Below are 23,153 nucleotides of genomic sequence, written 5' to 3'. Positions count from 1 at the left end.
AAGCTCTTTCTCCCTCACATGCTATCATAATCGCAAATATTACTTTTGCTTCCGGCGAAGAATCAAATCAGAGAGCCGGTTGGATTAGTGCTTTCCTGCCGTGTTTCGTTTGAGAACTTTATGCAATTACAGCAGTGCACACCGTATCGTAAATGTTTGCCATTATTGATTTCGAATGATCAGCAAGGTTCTTGCACTAATGCAAACCTGCCTATCAAATACAAATCTTGCATTTTGCAGTTTTATATAAATGTCTCAAAAGGGCTTCAGTTTTACCGATATTAATATCAACAAATAACCTTTGATCTTTACCAATTTCAAAATAATTCTTGTGCTCACGATTACCATCGCATATATTCCATTCACCTTCTGAAGATATTGTTTTTACGAAGTTCTGCTCTTAGTTTTGTAAGATGTTGGATAAAGCTTCCTTTCCCTTCAGAAAATAACAGACACCTTCTACTCAATATGATACATCCACATGCTAAGTATGAGATCTGTTGAAGATTACCTGATATTGTGTTTATTATGAATATACATTTTGACCTCCAGTGACCCCAAATGACCTTTAAAATTCTCAAAAACCTCTTTGTACTCAATATGGGGTATTAAATTTATTGAAGATTCCTTGCGTGTTTACGAGCAAAGCTACATTCTTCTTGATATTTCTTAGTCCTATCTGTTAAAACGAGAGATGATTCAGCTGAATCATGTGGACTTCGTCCTCCTGCCTTTCAATTTTCAAACTTTCACATCGGATGGAAATTTTTCATAGTCCGAGTCTTCCAAAAGCTTTGCTCTAATAAAATGAAATATACAAATATGTGAATAAATACGACATAGTAAATGCATGCTTCAACACGCATTAAAACATTGTATCATAGCTCAGTGATTAGCAATTACTCTAAACAATATACATAAGCTAAGTGAGTGTGCACAAAGAACGACATGTGAAGTACAGTTCACTGATCGTAAATAAACGACGACAATTGTACTGTATAGCTTACTGACTGTACACAGACGAAAATTGTATTGCAGCTAACTGATTGTACACACATAACGACATTAGTACTGTATAGCTTACTGATTGTACACAGACGACAATTGTATTGTAGCTAACTGATTGTACACACATAACGACATTAATACTGTATAGCTTACTGATTGTACACAGACGACAATTGTATTGTAGCTAGATGATTGTACACAACGACATTAGTACTATATAGCTTACTGACTGTACACAGACGACAATTGTATTGTAGCCAACTGATTGTACACAAATAAGGACATTAGTACTGTATAGCTTACTGATTGTACACAGACGACAATTGTATTGTAGCTAACTGATTGTACACAAATAACGACATAAGTACTGTTTAGCTTACTGATTGTACACAGACGACAATTGTATTGTAGCTAACTGATTGTACACACATAACGACATTAGTACTGTATAGCTTACTGATTGTACACAGACGACAATTGTATTGTAGCTAACTGATTGTACACACATAAGGTAATTAGTACTGTTTAGCTTACTGATTGTACACAGACGACAATTGTATTGTAGCTAACTGATTGTACACACATAACGACATTAGTACTGTATAGCTTACTGATTGTACACAGACGACAATTGTATTGTAGCTAACTGATTGTACACACATAACGACATTAGTACTGTATAGCTTACTGATTGTACACAGACGACAATTGTATTGTAGCTAACTGATTGTACACACATAACGACATTAGTACTGTATAGCTTACTGATTGTACACAGACGACAATTGTATTGTAGCTAACTGATTGTACACAACGACATTAGTACTGTATAGCTTACTGATTGTACACAGACGACAGTTGTATTGTAGCTAACTGATTGTACACACATAACGACATTAGTACTGTATAGCTTACTGATTGTACACAGACGACAATTGTATTGTAGCTAACTGATTGTACACACATAACGTCATTAGTACTGTTTAGCTTACTGATTGTACACAGACGACAATTGTATTGTAGCTAATTGTTTGTGAACAGATGACGACAGTTGTATTGAGGTATACTTGTAGTTGTTAGAAATTGTCTACAACACATATTATATGATGTTGTGACCTCTGAATCTAGAACACGGTTTATCAGTTCGGATAAAGTACATAATTGAACCGCAGTTTAAAGACTTACCCTTCTGTTTGGTCGGTCTGAAAAGCAAAAAAATGGGTAAGAATATTATCACAAACAACATTAAAATATGGAATATGATCAACATGAACAAAGACACCTAGCTTGGTTAATGTAGCAAAACACAACATTATAAACATTGAAACCGTGCCTAACGATCTGATTTGAGTTATTCTATAATTCACATTGCATTTAAAGTCAACACATACAATGAATTATAAAATTATCTTACTTAACTTTCAGCTTAACAATGTTGTAATCGCATGAGTTTAGGATCGGTGTTCTACCATGTTATCATATAAAATTCACCATAGTAACCTAACTACCTTGTTGTGAACATATCTACCATTTAAAGTCATAATCGTAGTGGCGGCATCAAGGAGGCGGGGAGGGCATAGGGGTTGGGGAGGGCAATGAGGGCATTCCCAATCATGTTTGCACCCAGGCCTCAGTCGGCTCCCCTCCCGTCTACGTTTATAGTTAATACAAATCAGTTGTTAAAGTCATAATTTGTAACCACCCCCATCCCCCGCATAGCAAATACATAGCAGGTATTTATTACTTGCCTACACAGCAATTTACATCTTAAACAACTTTACTAAGTCAAAGGCAAACGTAAGAGCAACGGACAGTGAGGTACGTATAGGGGCGCTATCAAAAGGACGGGCAGTTGGATGGGAGAATTATAACCAGTTGCCAGTTTGGGTATCGTTGCTAGACTAAGTTTACTTTTGTTGATGCTTCGTAAGGCCACTTCAGATGGTATACTTCAACATTTTATCTTTTAAATTGTGACTGCTTTACCCCCTAAACTTCGTTTTTGTTCATATCATTTCAGTTTTTTCTTCGGAGGTCTACTTGTCTACCCAACATTTCTGTTTTTCATCTCAAAATGACAATCTCATCGACTTTTTTTTACCTCCTGTTTGATTTCTTACCAAAGAATAAGAAATTATGTCTCAAGTTATATTTAAAAATTTCGACTATTTTATATCAAACTTTTATATTCTAAAACTTTTGACTGTTTTTTTCCCTGCAAATTTAAACGACTTTACCTGAAACTTTCAAACATTTCCTCAAAAGTACGTCCTATAATTTTCAAACCGTCGACATTTGGTTATTTCAAAATATCTACTATCTCCTCCAACATTATGACTTATGGGGTATGTGTAACAAGCAAATAATCGCTTGACTATGGTTAATGTTTTAAAAAAAAAATTCTCGGAAGTCTACTAGTTAAGGTTTTAAATTTAACGTACAATAAGGCTGGCATTAAGTACGACAGGGTGGTACTAAGTGTAGTAGTGTAGCCGTGTAATTTTGAAAAAAAAAATATATTTTGGAATACGTGTGTGTAACAAAACAGATCATTCGAAGATTATTTTTCATTTCCAAGTACGGTTTTAAAACGTATTTATTTTAAGACAATACCGATGCAGCTATGCTTCTTGAGTAAATATAAGCCTGATCAAATATTGACTGGTTAAAGCCAATTTTTTTCTGAAGATTTTTGCTCGATTATTATTTATTCGAACCGTATTTTAGCAGTGCCGAAGGGGGGGGGGGGGGGGACTACGTCCCGCCAGCCCACCATGCAACTGCTATCCCTATGGTCATTAAGGTAAATATTTGTCCTAACCTATTGTGGTGGAAAGGAAAAACGAGAGGGCGGCAAGAGTGTTTTGATTTTTCACTAAAACCCATATCTCGTCCGACCAAAATATTATGGATCACATTATTGAATAGCAGAAAGTGGTATACACATTTCCAATTGTATAAACATATACAAATCCTTACATTTAACTCTGATGTTCATTCTTTTGTTTAATAATTAGCAAGTTTACCACAACATATATTGAATCATTGCCTTTTCTTATATAAAATGATGGAAGATATAATGGGATAATAAATCTACCTTTTTCCTTTTTACTTACCACTTCTTTATTTGCCCTCTTTTTCTGTAATACAAGTGTAAGGCATGAAGTTCAATATTATCACCCAAATACACACATCGTGCAAACCTAGCACGGAGAGAAAATGTGCATGATTCTTTTTCTCCCGAAATTGGAAATGAACTTACTTTTTACATCTCGTATTTTGTGAATAAGCTAATTGTACAGTATCTGTTAGCCAACGGCAATCACACAAAAGTTTAATACAGAACGTAAACGTTATGTCTTCATATTGCTGTTCTGTATAATATATCTTCTGAAAAGCCGTGATGCAACCGCCCCCACCTTTCCCAGAGGTAAAACAAGATTGGACCAATCCTGAAAATGTGAGAGTCGTTGTATGGAATATGGTGTTGTTGACTTCTACTGTTCACATTTTTTTTTTTGCACTGGGTTGAAAGATATTTTATTAAGTAATGTTTACTTACGATCGTTTCATATTGATGATATTCCAGAGGACGTGATCCAGTACTCTGTGTGAATAAACATAAAACTCATGATTAGTCCATATTATTTAGCTTGATATGTAAGCAAGAAGACCTTCGTAAGAACTTGAATTTGACCATGTTATTTTGCTTGTACTATGTAAAAGTGTGTTTAAAATTGATATCTTCTTATAACAAAATGTTATCAGGACATACCTCCCACCGTTCATTTTCGTAACTCATTCTCAGTACTGCAGATATAACACCAGTTTGCCACTCGACTGAAAGAGACCGTAAAGGAGTTTCTTTAGTCTGAACTAAGAAAACTTGAACATGTCAAACATTTAGTAAAAGATCGTTTTGTCTATACTGTATTCGGACTCCTTTAGTACCCCCTAAATTTACTGGCGTCCTGTTCACAACTTATATTTGTTAAAACTCCCTTTCACATGGGACTGTGCATGTAGTCAACTGTAGGTGTATTGCCTATATGCTAACAATAGGAAGAGAACAAGTCAAGGAAGATGCATTGATCTTTAGAGAACGTAATTTTTAAATTTGTTGATAATTTGATATCTATCCGAGTTGTACTCAGGTTTACATAACAATCCAAACTTATTTTAAAAGTACTACTAGAGCTTGAAATAAACAAAAATTTAACCCATAACTAGAACCTGAAAAAATATATGACGAAAATATCAACTGAACAAAAATGAAAGCAATTTGCTTGGTTGCGACCCTTTAGGATTAAACAATGGACTGGGACTGTGTTTTTTCAGTCATGAGGTCAATAGAAATGTCAATATAATCTGTTAAACTGATTGTTAATCTCAACTGACTCGCTCCTCTACCAGTCGTTAAATAAGTGGCTTTTAGGAATTTAGATAAAGTCGTGAACAAATCTCCACTTGTCTCGAACCTGTTGAACACAGGATATTGATAAACGCATTAGTCGTTGTTCTTAATCGTGTAGTTCCAATCATTTACACAACTACATTTCACCTCATCGACAGTTACTTGTAAAGATTAATTTGTTAAACTGCATTCTTACCGCATGGCTTCTTTTTTAACGTGCTCAACTTGTTCTCAAAGTCATACGGCAGCAGAATGAGTTCAATCCTGTGAGAAGTAATGGTAGTAGTTCGTCAGTTTGTTGTAATTAGATACACTAAAAAGGTCCATTAATCTTATTATTAGGTCCCCAAAGAAGTTTTTCAAGTATTCTTGTCTTTAATATCATTTTTTGTTTCCATTTCACATCTGATTCAGCCTGCTCAAACGAAGGAGCACACCACCGTATTTCTCTGGTAGATAAATCAATCAATTCGCTAAATATATATATTATGTGCAAGTAAGCACGATATGGTGCGACATGTTGCTGAAACGTCTTCACATATAGATATACTCTAACAGGAATTATTTCAATAAGTTGGTAAATTAAATAAATGTAATTCTTTCGCAGACAATCTGAATAATAGTCGACTGATCATTATAACTATGCTTACTTGATTTTGGTTGGTTTACGTCCGTGACATGCATATTTCAGGATATTTATCCATTCGGTAATGTCCAATTGCTGCCATTTCTTGTTTACAATTTCCAAGTTTTCCAAATTGTTAAGCGGAGGTAAAACTGCTCCAGAGCTTAGATTAATAGCTTCACCGTTATCTTCAACTGACTTGAAGCTGTCTTGCAGTTTAATCCTTTCAATGTCAACCTATTCAAGAAATTAACTACATAATGACTTTGAGAATCATGAATGACGAACCTCAAAAAATTATCAGCATTAGTTATCAGGATGGATTACAAAGTAATTCGAGGATTGACCAACAGGAATATAGTTTACAATTGCTATATCTATCTTAGGTGTGTCTTATCGTGGAAAATAAATCCTAACATGAAAATTGAAAATTGTAAGATGACAGTTGTCTCAAATTAGCTCAGTTTATTTATATTTATGATATTGATATTACGATGCATGGTGTTCTTGGCTCCATGGTTCTATTTAATTAAGTAGCCTGTAGGTTTAATTTTAGATTGGTAAGCCCCAAACATGATGTGGATCGGAAGTAACAAATTAAAAGGCAATGGAGATCAACAGCAACGAAAGGAAAATGGCTCACCTCTGTGCCACAAAAAAAGTTTTCGTTCATTTAACACATTTGTTTTACATCTTATTCACAACTTAACTGCCTTCACTTTAGCATTTGAAAGTCCATTATTTTACCCAATGTATCGAAACATCAGGAATAAGGACGACATGGTGAAACGGTCAACATATTGGACAATCACTTGTTAGATGTGCACATTAACTTATTGGATAGTGTGTCTAATGTTTTATTTTGAAATTATAACAAGATAAAATGAAATAATGAATGTAACTCTCTACGTATCGGTCACCTTTATTTTCAATGCCACTTATTTACAGATCCTGTCATCACCTATCATGGTTTGAAAAAAGAACATCAAGCCTAGACACATCAATTCTATATTGCTTTTTCAAACTGAATCGAAAGTAACGTATTTCTTTTATAAAAAAATCACCTGTTTAGCGGATGCTTCCTTCAACCTCTCCACTATCCCATCATGTGTATCTCGAGTTTCGTCTTTCGAAATTGTAATTTTCTTACACCACGCTTTAAAATAAAAGAACAACCAGAATGCAAAATGCATATGGGTTTCGATGATGTAACATTCAGCTCTTTTCTGCATGGATCTGACGTAATGTATAGTGAGGGTGTACAACATACTTGATAATAGTAATACAGTGAAAATCAGTGCGATGTGACAAACAATACATTCACAATGACACATGCTGTCCTGAAATGACCATTGACCTCAACAACAAGCTTCTTGCACTTAATGTAATAGATACATCAACATAATAAATATGACATAAGTCTTTGTTGAAATATTGTGTAAAACGTGAGTTCAAAATATGACTCTGGTGAACGACCATTGACCTCCGCCCACAACATTAAGGCTTCTTGTACTCAATGTGGTACAATTACATACCAAATATGCGATCTGTCCAAGCTTCCCCACGATATTATGCTTAGGAAGATGTGTTAGTGTGGAGAGACAGGTAATAGGGTAGTGAGGTAAATGTTTGGCATTTGCTGACTTCAAATGACCTCCACCAATAGCCATAATAGGCTCCTTAAATGTAATATGGTACATCTACAAACCAAATATAAGATATGTCCTTTCTTGCAATATAATGTTTATAAGGCTGTCACGGTTTGACCTGTTGTCCCCAAATGACCTTTGATCTACACCAAAAACTTTAGGTCTTTTTTTTAACTCAATGTGGTACGTCTGCACACTAAATAAAAATTGGTCCGACCTTCTCTTCTTGCGATATCGTGTTTACAAGGTTTTGACAATTTGACCCCTAGCGACCCTAAATGACCTTTGACCTCCACAGAAAACAATAGGCTTCCTGTACTGAATGTGGTACTTTCTACACATTAAATATGAGGTTTGTCCAATCTTCCTTTCATGAGCTATGGTGTTAACAAGGTTTTTACAATTTGACCCCTAGTGACCCTAATCAACTTTGACCTCCACAGAAAAAAAAGGCTTCTTGTGCTCCATGTGGTACGTTTACACACCAAATATGAGGTCTGCCCAAGCTTCCCTTCTTCAGATATTGTGTTTACAAGGTTTCCACATTTTGACCCCTGGCTACCCCAAATGACCTTGACCTGCACAGAAAACGATAGCCTTTTTGTACTCAATGTAGTACATCTACACATCAAACATGAAGTTGGTCCAACTTCCCGTTTTGAGATATTCTGTTTACAAGCTGGGCGTTACAAACGCATACATACGCATACATGCACACATACGCCATTATGAATGCAAAGGTTACGATATTCATCGAGACCAAACATCGATATATGAGTAGCAACATTATACTCGTATTCTATTTCATTCTGGGTCACTTTAAATTAAATTTATATGCAGGTGGAGTACAGAAATCCATGTAATACATGAATTAATCAACTAAATGTAGATAGCTTAGATACCTTTTAATTCTTCTTTTGTCACCTTTTCACCAGGATTGAGTAGTTGCTGTTGTGTTGTACTCATTAGTTGTCTGGAATTACGCTCTACTGCAGATAAGATATATACTGTATTACTTATCGGACTAATGCAAGCTGTAGTTCTAACAGCGAAAATAAAAGTATTAATATTAAAAGACACAAGCTTCAAACGGTATACGTTAGGTAAGATAATATATAGTTATGTACATAACTTGACGCCTGAGATCTGTGGGATGTGAGTCATTCGTTTTCACGGAGACTGCATTGACAACTTGAACTCTGATCTAAAGAAATGACCTGCACCTCTCTTTATGTAAAGGTAATGATGCATACATACAAAGTGATCATCTCATTGTTATAGTGCTGATAAGAATACAGCAAAAACATGACTTCTTCTCAATCGGTGGGACTTAAAATACTTTGTAAACGGATCTGCTCTGTTAATTGCCTAGTTTTATGTCAGGATGTTCATGTATAGTAACGTTTAAATAGCACAATCTATATATTTAATCTATTCAATATATCTAATACTTCTAATTTCTCTATCTTTTTCTAATTTCTCTAATCTAGCTAACCTATCAAATCTATCCGATCTATCCAATTTATACGATCGATTTCATATATTTAATCTATTCGATCTATTTCATCTATCTGATCTATTTCATCTATTTTATCTAGTCCATCTAATTCACCTATTGCATCTGTTTCATCTATTTCATATATTTAATATCTATTTCATTCATTTAATCTGTTTTATCCGTTTAATTTTCCGTTTTATCATCCGTTTAATCTATTGCTTCTGTTCATCTATGCTATATATACTATTTCATCTTTTTGGCTATTTCATCTATTTATGCTATTTCATCGATTTATGCTATTTCATATTTAAATCGTTCATGTTGATAACGTATACTTTGTTGACTAAAGTCTGATTTTGGACCGTGTGTCTTAACGAAGAAGTTATGCAGCCATTTTTTCTGGTCAATAGCATAAAATAATCTATGCTTTTCCATCTATTTATCTTATTTTATATATTAATGTTATTTAATGTGTTAATCTTACATGTTGATCACGTACCACGTTGACTAAAGTATTGACTAAAGTATGATTTTGGACTGTGTGTCTTAACGAATAAGTTATGCAACCATTTTTGTTCTGGTCAATAGCTTAAAAAAATCTATATGCTATTTCATATATTTATCACGTGATAGAACATGAATCACAGGAAAACATTTCCCGGATTCTATACCAGGAAGGGTTAAGAGGTCATAAAGAACATCTGGGAGAGGCTTAATCAAACGTATATGGGGGATGTAATATGTGAGAGATGCCCTATTATTGCTTTGGAAGGCCCTCATCCCGCCCCTCAAGCTAGTGTACGAGTGGTGCAATCTGCAGGGGATGCCCTAGCAATGAAAGGTCTTCCGCACTATAGTTTACGGGGGCAGGGGGTGTAATCTGCATGGGATGCCCTATTATTGCAATGGAAGACCCTAATCCCACCCCTCATGCTACTGTACGCGGTTGCAATCTGGCTCCCTTGTTATAGTGTACTGGGGGTGTATTCTACAGGGGATGCCCTACTATTGAAATGGAAGACCCTCCTCATGATACTGTACTGTACCTGGGATGTTATCTGCAGGGAATGCCCTATTTTGTAATGGAAGACCCCCACCCCTACCCTCATTCTACAAGTCGGAGTTGACACAATGTCTTATCAATGATGGGAACATGGAATAGCCGTTAATGGGGCAAGGAAAGGCTGAATCAGATATTCAGGAATCACTTATTTGCAATGGCTTCGAAGTATTTAAATATAAATTAAGCAGAGATACCTGATCGGGAAAACATTTCACAGTCTAGAGTTATCTAAGTAAGCCTCGACAACAGCCTGAGTGCAAAAGAAACCAGAACCGAAAATCAATCAGTCAATTAAGCAGGAGTCTATTAGATACTTCAGAGTAAGATTGATATTTACTGATTAATCAGTAAATTACCTTTACATCGATAGAGGACGACTCCGATGAAAATCAATAACACCAAGAACACCAAAATCACAACAACAACAATCCAACCAGTTCGTCGTTCCTCCTCTAAAATGCGAAGAGAAATAGTCAAAATATGAACATCAACAATTCCATATACAAGTTGACATCATCTCCAGATAACAAATCAACACAGCTATAATAAATAGGTTCATAGTAGCCCAAACATGCATGTGAATGATATATAGGGGTTTATATCAAATCGGTATCCAAAACTATACACCTTATAAAAGTAAAAGTACATATAAGTTATTATTAATACTAAGTCACTTTATCAGCAAAACTTCTCCTTCAATTCCAAATCAAAACAAGAAAAACATTCTATAAGTTCAGGTTTACTAAGTAAACTGGCACAACACATATACTTTAACCTGCAAATAAATAGTAATTGGGAAGGTTCGCACTTTAACTTAGATCTTACCTTGAAGAGTTACATCAGTTGATGTAAATTTCGTTGTTACACCGTCAGTGCTATAAACACACGTGTACGTGCCCAGGGTAGGATTTCCAGCCGTGTTAATGACAAGAGAGCTATTTTGCAATGTGAATCCCCCAGGCATCATAACTTTACTCATACTTTTAGTTCCAAATGCAAACATTTGTTCCGTTGGACCCACTTTTTTCCATACAAAGAATAACACATCTTCTCCGCAGTTCATAACCACTCTTTCATTAGGAGGCACAAGCAGATGTTCGCTAGATGCTTGAAGTGTCCCGCTTTCAACCAGTATCGTAGATTCACTGTTACCTACCTCAGACACATCGCTTCTTGCTGCACAGATGAATAAACGTAATGAGAGAGAGTTTTGTAACGAAATATTCACAACAGTATGGTAAGATTGTAATTCATTGACACTGGTCGTTACAGCTTTCGACTGCGAAGAGATCTGTCCATCCCCACTGTTAGTACTTAACTTCCATGACAAATCATCTAATACTTCACCTACTCGTAAAACATTACAACTTAAACTTGAAGCAGCGTTTAATTCTAAAAAGCATAATGATTTCTGGTAACATCCAGTAGCATCAATGGTTGGGTACGGTTCAGGTGGTGTGTCTGCAAATTGTGGAAAGAAAGACGTATTAAAATAATAATGTCCAGCCAAAAAGTATTAGGCATGTTTATATGGTCTTTTATTAATTGTGTTGGGTTTACAAACAATTAAAGGGCGCACGGAAGTCGTTATTCTTTGTTAAATATTTCAATAGGAAATGTAAGCGTTAGCTTGTTCCTCACAAAGATATTATAGTTAGATGATTAACTGAAAATAGTATGTTACCGACTGTACTTACTAAACGACATCCAGTTGTCAGGTGGACACTACGTGTTATTTCTACATATTCATAGCTTCTTTATATGGTCTTAATGTGATGCAGTGTAGTTAGACCGTTAGATATATATACTCACAATGAAAGTGGCTTCAGTGCTAATGGTTTTTCAGTAATGTAACTTCTTACACTGTTGAACCATTGCAACTCTATTATAGTAGGCTACTAATCACATGAGAATATTTTATCTTGTGTATGGTTTGTATGCGGACAGAGTCTCACTTTTCTCTTTTTTTCATCGTTTGTATTATAACATATGAGTGAGTGAGTAGATGAATAAAGGGATGGATTGATGAATGAAAAAAACAACACCGATGACTTCTTTTATTGTCAGCTAAAGGGAGATATGATAGGAGAATGTGATGATCATCGAGGAATCCATTACCAACCTTTATTCGTTATAAACGCAAACGATTTCTGAGAAGAAATCTCCAAATAGTAGGGGTAAAATTGATCATTGGCTGGATTGTTCTCTTATTAGAGGATGACTTGAGGTTGAATATTTACATGAGCTAGAGAAATGTACAGAAAAGGGTTCGGAGATCAAACGAATAGGCATGTATCTAAAACTTATGCGAGGGATTTATCTGAGTTATGCTTATGACGTGTTTCGTTGGGCTCTATCAAGAGCCAGTCGAAATGCTGAACCTATTATGGGTTTTTTTCTGTGTATTCCACGTTGCATTGTGCTCTATCTCTTCCCTCCAAACTCTGAACTCGGTCCAGTTTTTCAACAGATATGCATATTGTTGTCAAAGAAAACGACTTACCGTAGACAACTACACAGACATATTCAACGATTGGATCATCTTCTGTAGTCGCCAATGTTGATACAACGAAATAAGTATTATGTTTGGTGGAAACTGTATTGATTACAAGAGATCCATCAGGTTGAACACCGTATTCTCCGGACTCGTATCTGGGTTCAAATACAAAACCTTCTCTGTGGGAAATTAGTTGTCGATCTTCGCTAGTCAAATTGGACGAGTTGTACCAAAATGTTCCATATAAACCACCAGGAAAGTTGCAGGATATTATACCTTTCTTTCCCAATTGCAGATATTGCGGAGTCTGGCACTTATCTGATGAGACAACCGTGTCTGTAATTGAAGAAAAAAGACGTTTACCTTGTTCCATGTCAAATGAAAGTTGTAGTATATTTTTCCCTCAGACCGAGTTCCATTCTCCAGTCCAAAATGTATAAATTGTTAAGTCTAAGGAACATAGAACCATCATATGAAATTGTAATGAATTTTGCCTTGCATTCAACTACAGTTAAAACAATGCCATGCAATTGACATCCTTACCCAAACAGAATAGCATCTCCACATTGCATTTCCATCAGTTTGCCAGACACATTCACCACATTTACAAAGGTCACCACCCCTAACCCTTACCTGACAATTCGTCCCTCCCAATGCTGGGCGTATGCATGTGATGTGATTGAGTAAGTACTTCTCCAGACATATAGGAAGTCTTATTACCGGAATGCAGGTCTTTCATTTCACTTCTCGTATCTTTATGTAAACATGTAACCCTTCCTTCTCCCTTACATATATAACCCACCGCAGTCCCCCAGTCGTTTTTTCATCGTTAGTATAATAAACACATGATGGGGGGATGGGGATGAATAAATGGATGGATTGATGAATGAACAAACTCCCGATTGACTTCTTTTATTGTCAGCTAAAGGGAGACATGTCTGAAACATGATAACGAGATATGATAGGAGAATGTGATGATCATCGAGGAATCCTTTACCAAGCTTTTATTCGTTATAAACGCAAACGATTTCTGAGAAGAAATCTCCAAATAGTAGGGGTAAAGTGGTCATTGGCTGGATTGTTCTCCTATCGGAGGATGACTTGAGGTTGAATATTTACATGAGCTAGAGAAATGTACAGAAAAGGGTTCGGAGATCAAACGAACAGGCGTGTATCTAAAACTTATGCGAGGGATATCCCTGTGTTATGCTTATGACGTGTTTCGTTGGGCTCTATCAAGCGCCAGTCGAAATGTTGAACCTCTTACTGTTTCTTTTTCTGTGTATTCCACGTTGCATTGTGCTCTACCTCTTCGTTCCAAACTCTGAACTCGGTCCAGTGTTTCGACAGATATGCATGTTGTTATCAAAGAAGTCGACTTACCGTAGACAACTACACGGACATATTCAACGATTGGATCATCTTCTGTAGTCGCCAATGTTGATACAACGAAATAAGTATTATGTTTGGTGGAAACTGTGTTGATTACAAGAGATCCATCAGGTTGAACACCGTATTCTCCGGACTCGTATCCGGGTCCAAATACATAACCTTCTATGTTGGAAATTAGTTGTCGATCTTCGCTAGTCAAATTGGACGAGTTGTACCAAACTGTTCCATATAAATCACCAGGAAAGTTGCAGGATATTATACCTTTCTTCCCCAATTGCAGATATTGCGGAGTCTGGCACTTATCTGATGAGACAACCGTTCCTGTAATTGAAGAAAAAAAGACGTTTATCTTGTTTCATATCAAATGAAAGTTGTAGTATATTTTTCTCTCAGACCGAGTTCCATTCTCCAGTCCAAAATGTATAAATTGTTAAGTCTAAGGAACATAGAACCATCATATGAAATTGTAATGAATTTTGCCTTGCATTCAACTACAATTTAAAAATACCATTCGAATGACATCCTACCCCAAACAGAATAGCATCCTCCACATTGCATTTCCATCAGTTTGCCAGACACATTCACCACATTTACAAAGGTCACCACCCCTAACCCATACCTGACAATTCGTCCCTTTCAATGCTGGGCGTATGCATGTGATGTGATTGAGTAAGTACTTCTCCAGACATATAGGAAGTCTTAATACCAGAATGCAGGTCTTTCATTTCACTTCTCGTATCTTTATGTAAACATGTAAACCTTCCTCCTCCCTTACATATATAACCCACCGCAGTCCCCCAGTCTCTTCTTTCATCGTTTGTATAATAAACATATGATGGGGGATGGGGATGAATAAATGGATGGATTGATAAATGAACAAACCCCCGATTGACTTTTTTATTGTCAGCTAAAGGGAGACATGTCTGAAAAATGATAACGAGATATGATAGGAGAATGTGATGATCATCGAGGAATCCTTTACCAAGCTTTTATTCGTAATAAACGCGAACGATTTCTGAGAAGAAATCTCCAAACAGTAGGTATAAAATTGGTCATTGGCTAGATTGTTTTCTTATTAGAGGATGACTTGAGGTTGAATATTTACATGAGCTAGAGAGATGTACAGAAAAGGGTTCGGAGATCAAACGAACAGGCGCGTATCTAAAACTTATGGGAGGGATTTCCCTGTGTTATGCTTATGACGTGTTTCGTTGGGCTCTATCAAGCGCCAGTCGAAATGTTGAACCTCTTACTGTTTCTTTTTCTGTGGATTCCACGTTGCATTGTGCTCTACCTCTTCGTTCCAAACTCTGAACTCGGTCCAGTGTTTCGACAGATATGCATGTTGTTATCAAAGAAGTCGACTTACCGTAGACAACTACACGGACATATTCAACGATTGGATCATCTTCTGTAGTCGCCAATGTCGATACACCGAAATAAGTATCATGTTTGGTGGAAACTGTGTTGATTACAAGAGATCCATCAGGTTGAACACCGTATTCTCCGGACTCGTATCCGGGTCCAAATACATAACCTTCTATGTTGGAAATTAGTTGTCGATCTTCGCTAGTCAAATTGGACGAGTTGTACCAAACTGTTCCATATAAATCACCAGGAAAGTTGCAGGATATTATACCTTTCTTCCCCAATTGCAGATATTGCGGAGTCTGGCACTTATCTGATGAGACAACCGTTCCTGTAATTGAAGAAAAAAAGACGTTTATCTTGTTTTATATCAAATGAAAGTTGTAGTATATTTTTCTCTCAGACCGAGTTCCATTCTCCAGTCCAAAATGTATAAATTGTTAAGTCTAAGGAACATAGAACCATCATATGAAATTGTAATGAATTTTGCCTTGCATTCAACTACAATTAAAAAATACCATTCGAATGACATCCTACCCCAAACAGAATAGCATCCTCCACATTGCATTTCCATCAGTTTGCCAGACACATTCACCACATTTACAAAGGTCACCAACCCCAACCTTTACCTGACAATTCGTCCCTTTCAATGCTGGGCGTATGCATGTGATGTGATTGAGTAAGTACTTCTCCAGACATATGAAGTCTTAATACCGAAATGCAGGTCTTTCATTTCACTTCTTGTATCTTTATGTAAACATGTAACCCTTCCTTCTCCCATACATATATAACCCACCGCAGCCCCCCCCCCCCTCCCTCCACTCTCCGAGATAAATGCGGTACCCGGTACTGGATCTTACCACTTAAAATGCACCAAAGGATAGCAGGGATCACAAAAAGGTTTGTTGTAGACATCTGAGAAAGAAAAAAAAGACATTTAATTGTACTCCTGACATAAATTGAACGTGGGACATCATCAAAGAATGGAATCAGTCCTGGTATTCAGAATGGCCCTCCATAGACCTGTGGGCACGGATTGCTGTGGAATTATGTAAGATGATTTTTAATCTATAATCTACGGATGAGATTTCTGTTGGTTTTCTTATTACAAAAAATAATGATAAAACAAACCCATTTATGTTATACTTGCTATGTAACACTACAAAGACATACACCTTAAAAGGACATATTGATGGACATGCAGATGTGCAGAACAGAGACAGGCATTAGACTCAGAGATGATGGTAGGGAAGGGGGGATCCTTCGATTTGGGGGCTAGGGGATTGAACCCTTAACTCCATACGTTAGGTCTAAAGGCAATGTAGTGCTTTACAATACTTTTGACTTATTTTCCTTGAGTGTCTTGTTCCCGGAGGAGGGGTCTATTAAAGAAAATTCCCCGCCTAATCATTTACCCCCGATGGACTTTGGGGTTTGGGTGCTACGCTCTCCCAACCCCACCCTTCAGTCTTGTCACACACCAACGATAGGATAACCGTTGCTTCCCGCTTATAGGTCGACTATTTGTATAGTAAGTCACGAGCAAGGTAGCAAGAGAACCTTTTCTTCGATAGAATTTGAAACTTCATATCCTCCATATCACTGTAATCACTTGTTTTCATATGTTTTTCTTTGGTGCTGTTTTTCACTAACCTCCAGTTAATTTACAAGGAAATACAATAAAATCAAATAAGTGAGGTTATATCCAGAAATTAATGCTCATAGAAAATGTGAGTTGCTACGAAGTGCAAAATATGTCGTCTTTGACAACTGTATAGTTCAAATGGGTCAGGTTGAAAAAAAAGATTTTGTATTGTAGTAGAGATCTAATGTTTGTACAATACATCCAGGAGGTATTGACAATGACCGTGAAACATGATATGAGCTTGAATAGCAATAACAGGACTCAAAAAGCCTGTATAATGGCAAAACATTACAATGGAAATCTCAAACTTTGATTGAGCTTTGATTGATTTGAGTAATTTAACATTATATAACTATAAACTAGGCAAAATAAACTCCAAACACGTTTTGTGAGGGGCAACAGCCGTCAGTGATTTGACACGGAATGACAGAGAAATGAAACAAGCTTTTTGTCCATACTAAGTCAACAGATATGCACTAATGCCCATCTTACTTAACTAGGTATAGCAACGTGTCTCTTTAACCTAAACCCGCGCTATCATTGTATGATCGGAGACACCATTTACAATGAAACTTGTTATTTACCAAACATCCTATGTTTATCTTACTTTGGTTCCTTCACAAATGGGCTAACAATTCCAAGATTTCACAATAAATTTAACTCAGTCATATAATGTTCACTCAATGTTTTCCAGTAAGACGGCGTTTGCAATAGTGATTTATAGTTATGAGTCATGTAAATGAAATAAACATACCATATCAAAGCTGCAAAGGATTACCAAATTACAGAGTAGTACACAACGGACCTTTAATCCAGTTGTAGAAAGGAATCTGCACTCGGTTAGACTACACAAGCTTACTTTGACTTCGAAACAACCTAATGCAGCATACGCTTATGTAAAAACAAAACTTAGAGCTAGCCTACAAGCACTAAGCTAGGCTACGTCTCTTTGTGTACTGGGTCTAGACAGTATCGCCTTCCAATCTAGAACCATCATTACCGGATAGAAATAACGAGATGTTAATGGTACAAAGTCTAATCAAACCAAAATCAACACAACGATACGCGTTGCACAGATCATTCGCATGGAACGCCGAAATACCACAGGATCTGAAAGTACCCAAAACAGGATGTGCTATACAACCAAGGAGATTCTGCCTGGAACCTCCTTGCTACAACCCATAACAGGTCGTGCTACTACTCCTGACTGAAGATGCTTCTGTAAAAAGGTGGCTCTGCTACTATTTTAAACAGACGACGCTACTTCAACTTCAGGCGGCGATGCTACTATAACTTTGCGGCGTTACTACTACCCTAACCGGAAGGTGCTACTATTCCAAATTGGAGTCACTACTACCCCAAACAAGAGTTGCTAATAAGCTGTAACTACGAAATGATTCCAAAACAAGTTTCCTTGAACTATAATCATTAAACGCTTCGTTATTCCTTTTGGGGATATATGCTCTTACCGTTAAGCTGAATTTAATTTAAAATGTTGCCGCAGTAATATGTCACTTGAAGGGTAAATATCTTTGCAAAACGTTTTGTCAAGCTTTGGCAAAATTTAGAACATTGATCATTAATCTACCTTACGGTCATTGGTGTATCTGGTTTTATTTTTTTTTCGGCAAAGGGTCTATTTTTTGGGTGACCTTCTAGTGAGGTCACTCAATTAGCAATTTCGTTATCACGATCTACTCTAGAGAAATGCCATATGGGTAGTTGTGACAATCTGCATTTGTGGAGAACGATAAATGAAGTCGTAATGTATGGGCATGGTTTGCGTAATACATTATAGAGTTATATCCCATTTGTATCACTTCAGGCATGTGCTTACGTTCCTCGTAGTCTTAAATGTAACTACTTACTTCCTGCTTACTGGAAATTCACCCAGACCCACATCAAAGTCGTACTCCCCACGTTGGGCGCCATGTTATGTTAGAGGGCTCCGGCACAGTTAGGTCAGGGCTCAATTATTAAATAGGTAGAACAGCAGATAACGAGAAACTTCAGACATAGATATAAATGTAGAATATAAACTATTTTTCTTATTTCCCCTCATCCCCTCAAAAAAAAACTACTGCATTTAATTAAGTCATTACTTCCCGAGAAGGGGCGAGAAACTCTCTGAGACATGTGGAATATTTGTTGTAATTACTTAGGCACATATATAGAAGAGGGCTGGGACTAACCTCATCTGTGTACACATCAGATGCAATAGGTTGCCATCTGTGGTCAAGCATGATGATTTCACGGAATTAAGACAACGGACGCCTATAACTTGGGTAAGGAATGAATAAACTTGGGAACAGGAAGTAAGTTGTTAATCTTAAGACAAAGATACAAGAAGTGTAAGCTCTCTTGCTCCTAGATTGCATTTTGTTATATGTATTTTTAAGTTACATGCAGCTTTTAGTACTGGAAGCAATCGTTTATCATTTCTTCTTTGTTACCCCCCCCCCCCACCAGACAATGATGGCACCCATAATTTGGTGTGTGGTCCTATGGTAGTCCTCAGGTCCTGAAAAAGAATGCAAAATGTCATCGTAGAAATCGAAATCTACCAAATAACGTTAGGATTGTGCACAAGTTTGAGCTAGGTTAATCCTATTTCTCATGCATAGTATATCCTCTCTGGGAGGGAATTTAAAGTACTCACTCTCTATATCAGTATTCAGGCTAATGGGTGGGCCCAATCAGTTGGTTCAATGACTTTGGTAATAGCACATATGTGTTATTGCATATATATGCTCTCTATTCTATCAAGTTCTAATTCTATTGTATGTTCCTTGGGCAGATAACCTAATCCCTCATATACTTCTGCATATTCCTCACATATGTGAACATACATGTTACTCATGTTTTCACAGTGTTGTACAGGACTACTCTGAACCCTAAAAAAACCTCATACTTAAGCCTATGTTATCACATATTTGGAGATCAATCAGTGGATCAACGTCTCTCGGAACGACAGCAAACGATACAAAGTGAGTTTAACATTTGTGTTTAAATTGGGCACACATCGACCCAAAACTAGTATCGGAGTCTTTCATATGCTAGGTTATCACATATTCGGAGATCCATCAGTGTATGAACGTATCTCGGAACCACAACAAACGATACACAGTGAGTTTCACAGTTTTGTTTAACCTTGGTCACACATCGACCCAAAATTGGTATTGGAGTCTTCCATATGCAGTTATTTTTTTAGAATTGAGTATATTGTGCTATTAAACAGGTAAACTGTTTACTTGAACATCTGGGTCAAGTCTGAACCCGATGTCTGTGCGACTGAACTTAAACAGCACAGACCATTCTTTGAGATATCGTCTATAAAGAATTCTTCTTTGTCCTGGGTGCTGATATCCACTACGTTGACATTTGTTTTATTTGATCTACAACACGTTGCATAATAGTACATCTTTTGGTAATTGTTGCACTGGTTTAACATATGACTTTTAGGAGCACGACTTTTAGGAGCCTTTGAATTTAAGCTAGTGTGCCATTTATTAGCTCAGGATATTTTGTTTACTTGGACCAGCTATATTGAAATGAGCCGCCCATGTGTTTGGTGTTTAGCGCCCCCATTTTTGTTTCCCGATAACATCAATTGTGGAGGTTGACAGTGTAGCCAAGTCTCTTAAAATACTATACCACAGTTAACTGTAGCGGGTGTGTAGGCTCGGCCTGGTCTACCTGATCACTATACCACATATCATTAGTATGTGTATTGTACACCTGCGAAACGTGCACAATCGCACCTCCGCAACCCTTCAATTTTCTCTTAAATTCGTCCAAATATATTCATAATCGCAAAATAAAAATCAACATGAAAGAAGAAATAGATAACTTCTCCAAAATATAACAACCCCACTCCCCTCAATAAAATGATTATTCTTAAAAAAAAACAGATATTTCACTTAAAAATAATTGACATGATGTTTCTATTTTTTTTGTTTAAATGTGAATGCTTTACTGATGAATATTGAAGTTCATATGGAACAAGACACCACCATAGATGTATGCCTATAAACAGGTATTGCAGCAATTTGAACAGTCTGTCACAGTACATTGTTGTCTATTTACAGGTAGTCTGCTTTTTCTCTATAATATTATATTGTTTTTATTTGTAAATTAATCTCCATTTTGTTACTCTCAGATGCCTTCGGTGATGTATGATGACTCACATGTGCATACTTTCAGGTTGTCATGAAATACAATTTATCACTTCATAACCTCAACAAGGATACAAACACTTACCACAAACATTTTTTCACTAAGTCTTTTGCAACAAGGCCTCTGTCGTGTTGCATCTCAATCTTCTTAAATAGCGGTTAGGACTAAATGTGCAAACAGCAAGAGCAGACTGTCATCTCAGTCACAACAACACTGTTATCACCGTTACTTGAGCAGTGGCGGAGCGTCCATACAGTCAGGGGGAGGCGAATGCCCCCCCTCCCCTGACGGACTCAAATGGACTGCTGGCGCCCTTTTCAGCTTTTTACTACTTCATACTTATTCGCGATTATTGACTTTTTTATTGCGCTCTCATCTACCTATTGACATTTGTCACAATTTGTTGGTGTAATTTTCTGACAAAATGGCGATGACACCTATTTATTTTTCGTTTATCTGCAAATTAGCAAGGCCCGGAAAGGGTCATTTCCTGCGATCTAGGGAGTATCTTTACTCAAAAATTTTCTGTACGCTCCGCGCCAACCTATGGTGGCGCTCCGCTTAGATAGTGTCGAAAGCGCATCTACAGACCATTCTTGCCCCCTGACCAATACCCCTAGCTCTGCCACTGGTTGAAGTTTACTTTCCTATCCATCAATAGGATATAGCATATGCGCAGGTTCTATTGTTGCTTTAATACAATACGATGATGTAACGACACGTCAAAGCTCCTTGTGTGTCGTTAGCGTTAACAAGTATTTTCTCTAATCAAATTTTTTAACTTGGGTTGATTCTTTACATTATATTAGACGCTTTACGGGAATTGTTTGTTAGATAAAATCTTATAAGGGGTGTTTCTTGCTTGAGTTATGAACAACGTTAAGGGGGAACTCTCTCATGTTGCCCGATTTTGGAGGCCACTGAGTAGGACGTCTAGGTCACGTTTTCCAGGGGCCAAACATGTTAGGTCTGGGTAAATCTTAACCAGCACGCATGTCGTATTTTATCGTGTTTTATTGGTTGGTGGTTGTAGACTGGGCGTGGCTTATGTTTCTAATAGGGTTAAGTGTAGGTTCACACATTGTAGGTAAAGGAAGTAGTTTCTGTTTAAAAGCAACTGCTGGCTCGTACCAGGGGGTTGGTTCCCTGCTCGGACTAGGACAGGGAGAACGATTTTGATCATGAGTTAGGAGACGAACGAGTCATCTATTGGCGCAAACAGCGGTGGGCCAGCGCAGGAGGTCGGATCGGACAACGAGTAAACTAACCTTGAAGACCAGGTTCTACATTCCTTCTGTTCATCTGCGCCGCCGTTCACCATCCCGCCAACTGCGCCGCCGTTCACCATTCAACAAAGTATTTGTAAACATTACATCTATATCTACAGCCTTCACAGCCAACGATGACCTCCAACGCTGCGGACTATTTCCAATCTTTTACGGGGATGTTTACTTTTCTGGCTGGTGCGTAACTTAAAGGGACAGTCTATCTAGTTTTAGCTGTTTTCCTCCAGAGCCGAGATGTGCATGGTACAGCTAAACAATCAACTATTTATATAACTCCGCCCCGAGACCCGCCATTAGTAATGTACTGTGTTGTATTTAACTTCATCAACTTCTGAGCATGTGTTTAAAGCTGGTTTCATATTTAATAATTGCCTCTGTATTGCACGACCACCGTGCACCATCTTGACATGTATATAGATCGTAAATAAAGGGTAAACTTTAATATCTCCTGTCGACAGCCTCATTCCTGTGTTCCCGCATTTCCACTCTTCCTTGCGCACACCACCGAGGACGGCGCGTTACATTGGTGGCA

At 37.2% G+C, this 23,153-nt stretch overlaps 1 protein-coding gene across 1 annotated transcript; it reads right to left on the bottom strand.

Moving 5' to 3' along the window:
* Positions 1–741: 741 nt before the first annotated feature.
* LOC139983808 (uncharacterized) lies at positions 742–19,045 on the bottom strand. The gene is made up of 16 exons (XM_071997590.1): positions 19,028–19,045; positions 16,375–16,429; positions 15,516–15,845; positions 14,138–14,467; positions 12,761–13,090; positions 11,083–11,718; positions 10,614–10,709; positions 8,599–8,685; positions 7,112–7,203; positions 6,073–6,284; positions 5,619–5,686; positions 4,784–4,848; positions 4,571–4,615; positions 4,125–4,148; positions 2,194–2,210; positions 742–799 (listed from the first exon to the last, which is right to left on the bottom strand). Exons 2-16 carry the CDS (start codon positions 16,427–16,429, stop codon positions 742–744), a joined length of 2,445 nt encoding a protein of 814 aa, XP_071853691.1. The 5' UTR covers positions 19,028–19,045.
* Between the last annotated feature and the right edge of the window lie 4,108 nt (positions 19,046–23,153).

Source organism: Apostichopus japonicus, chromosome 16 (genome assembly GCF_037975245.1).
Source record: "Apostichopus japonicus isolate 1M-3 chromosome 16, ASM3797524v1, whole genome shotgun sequence".
In the NCBI taxonomy this organism is placed as follows: Eukaryota; Metazoa; Echinodermata; class Holothuroidea; order Aspidochirotida; family Stichopodidae; genus Apostichopus; species Apostichopus japonicus.
This window is presented reverse-complemented; position numbering and strand designations above follow the sequence as displayed.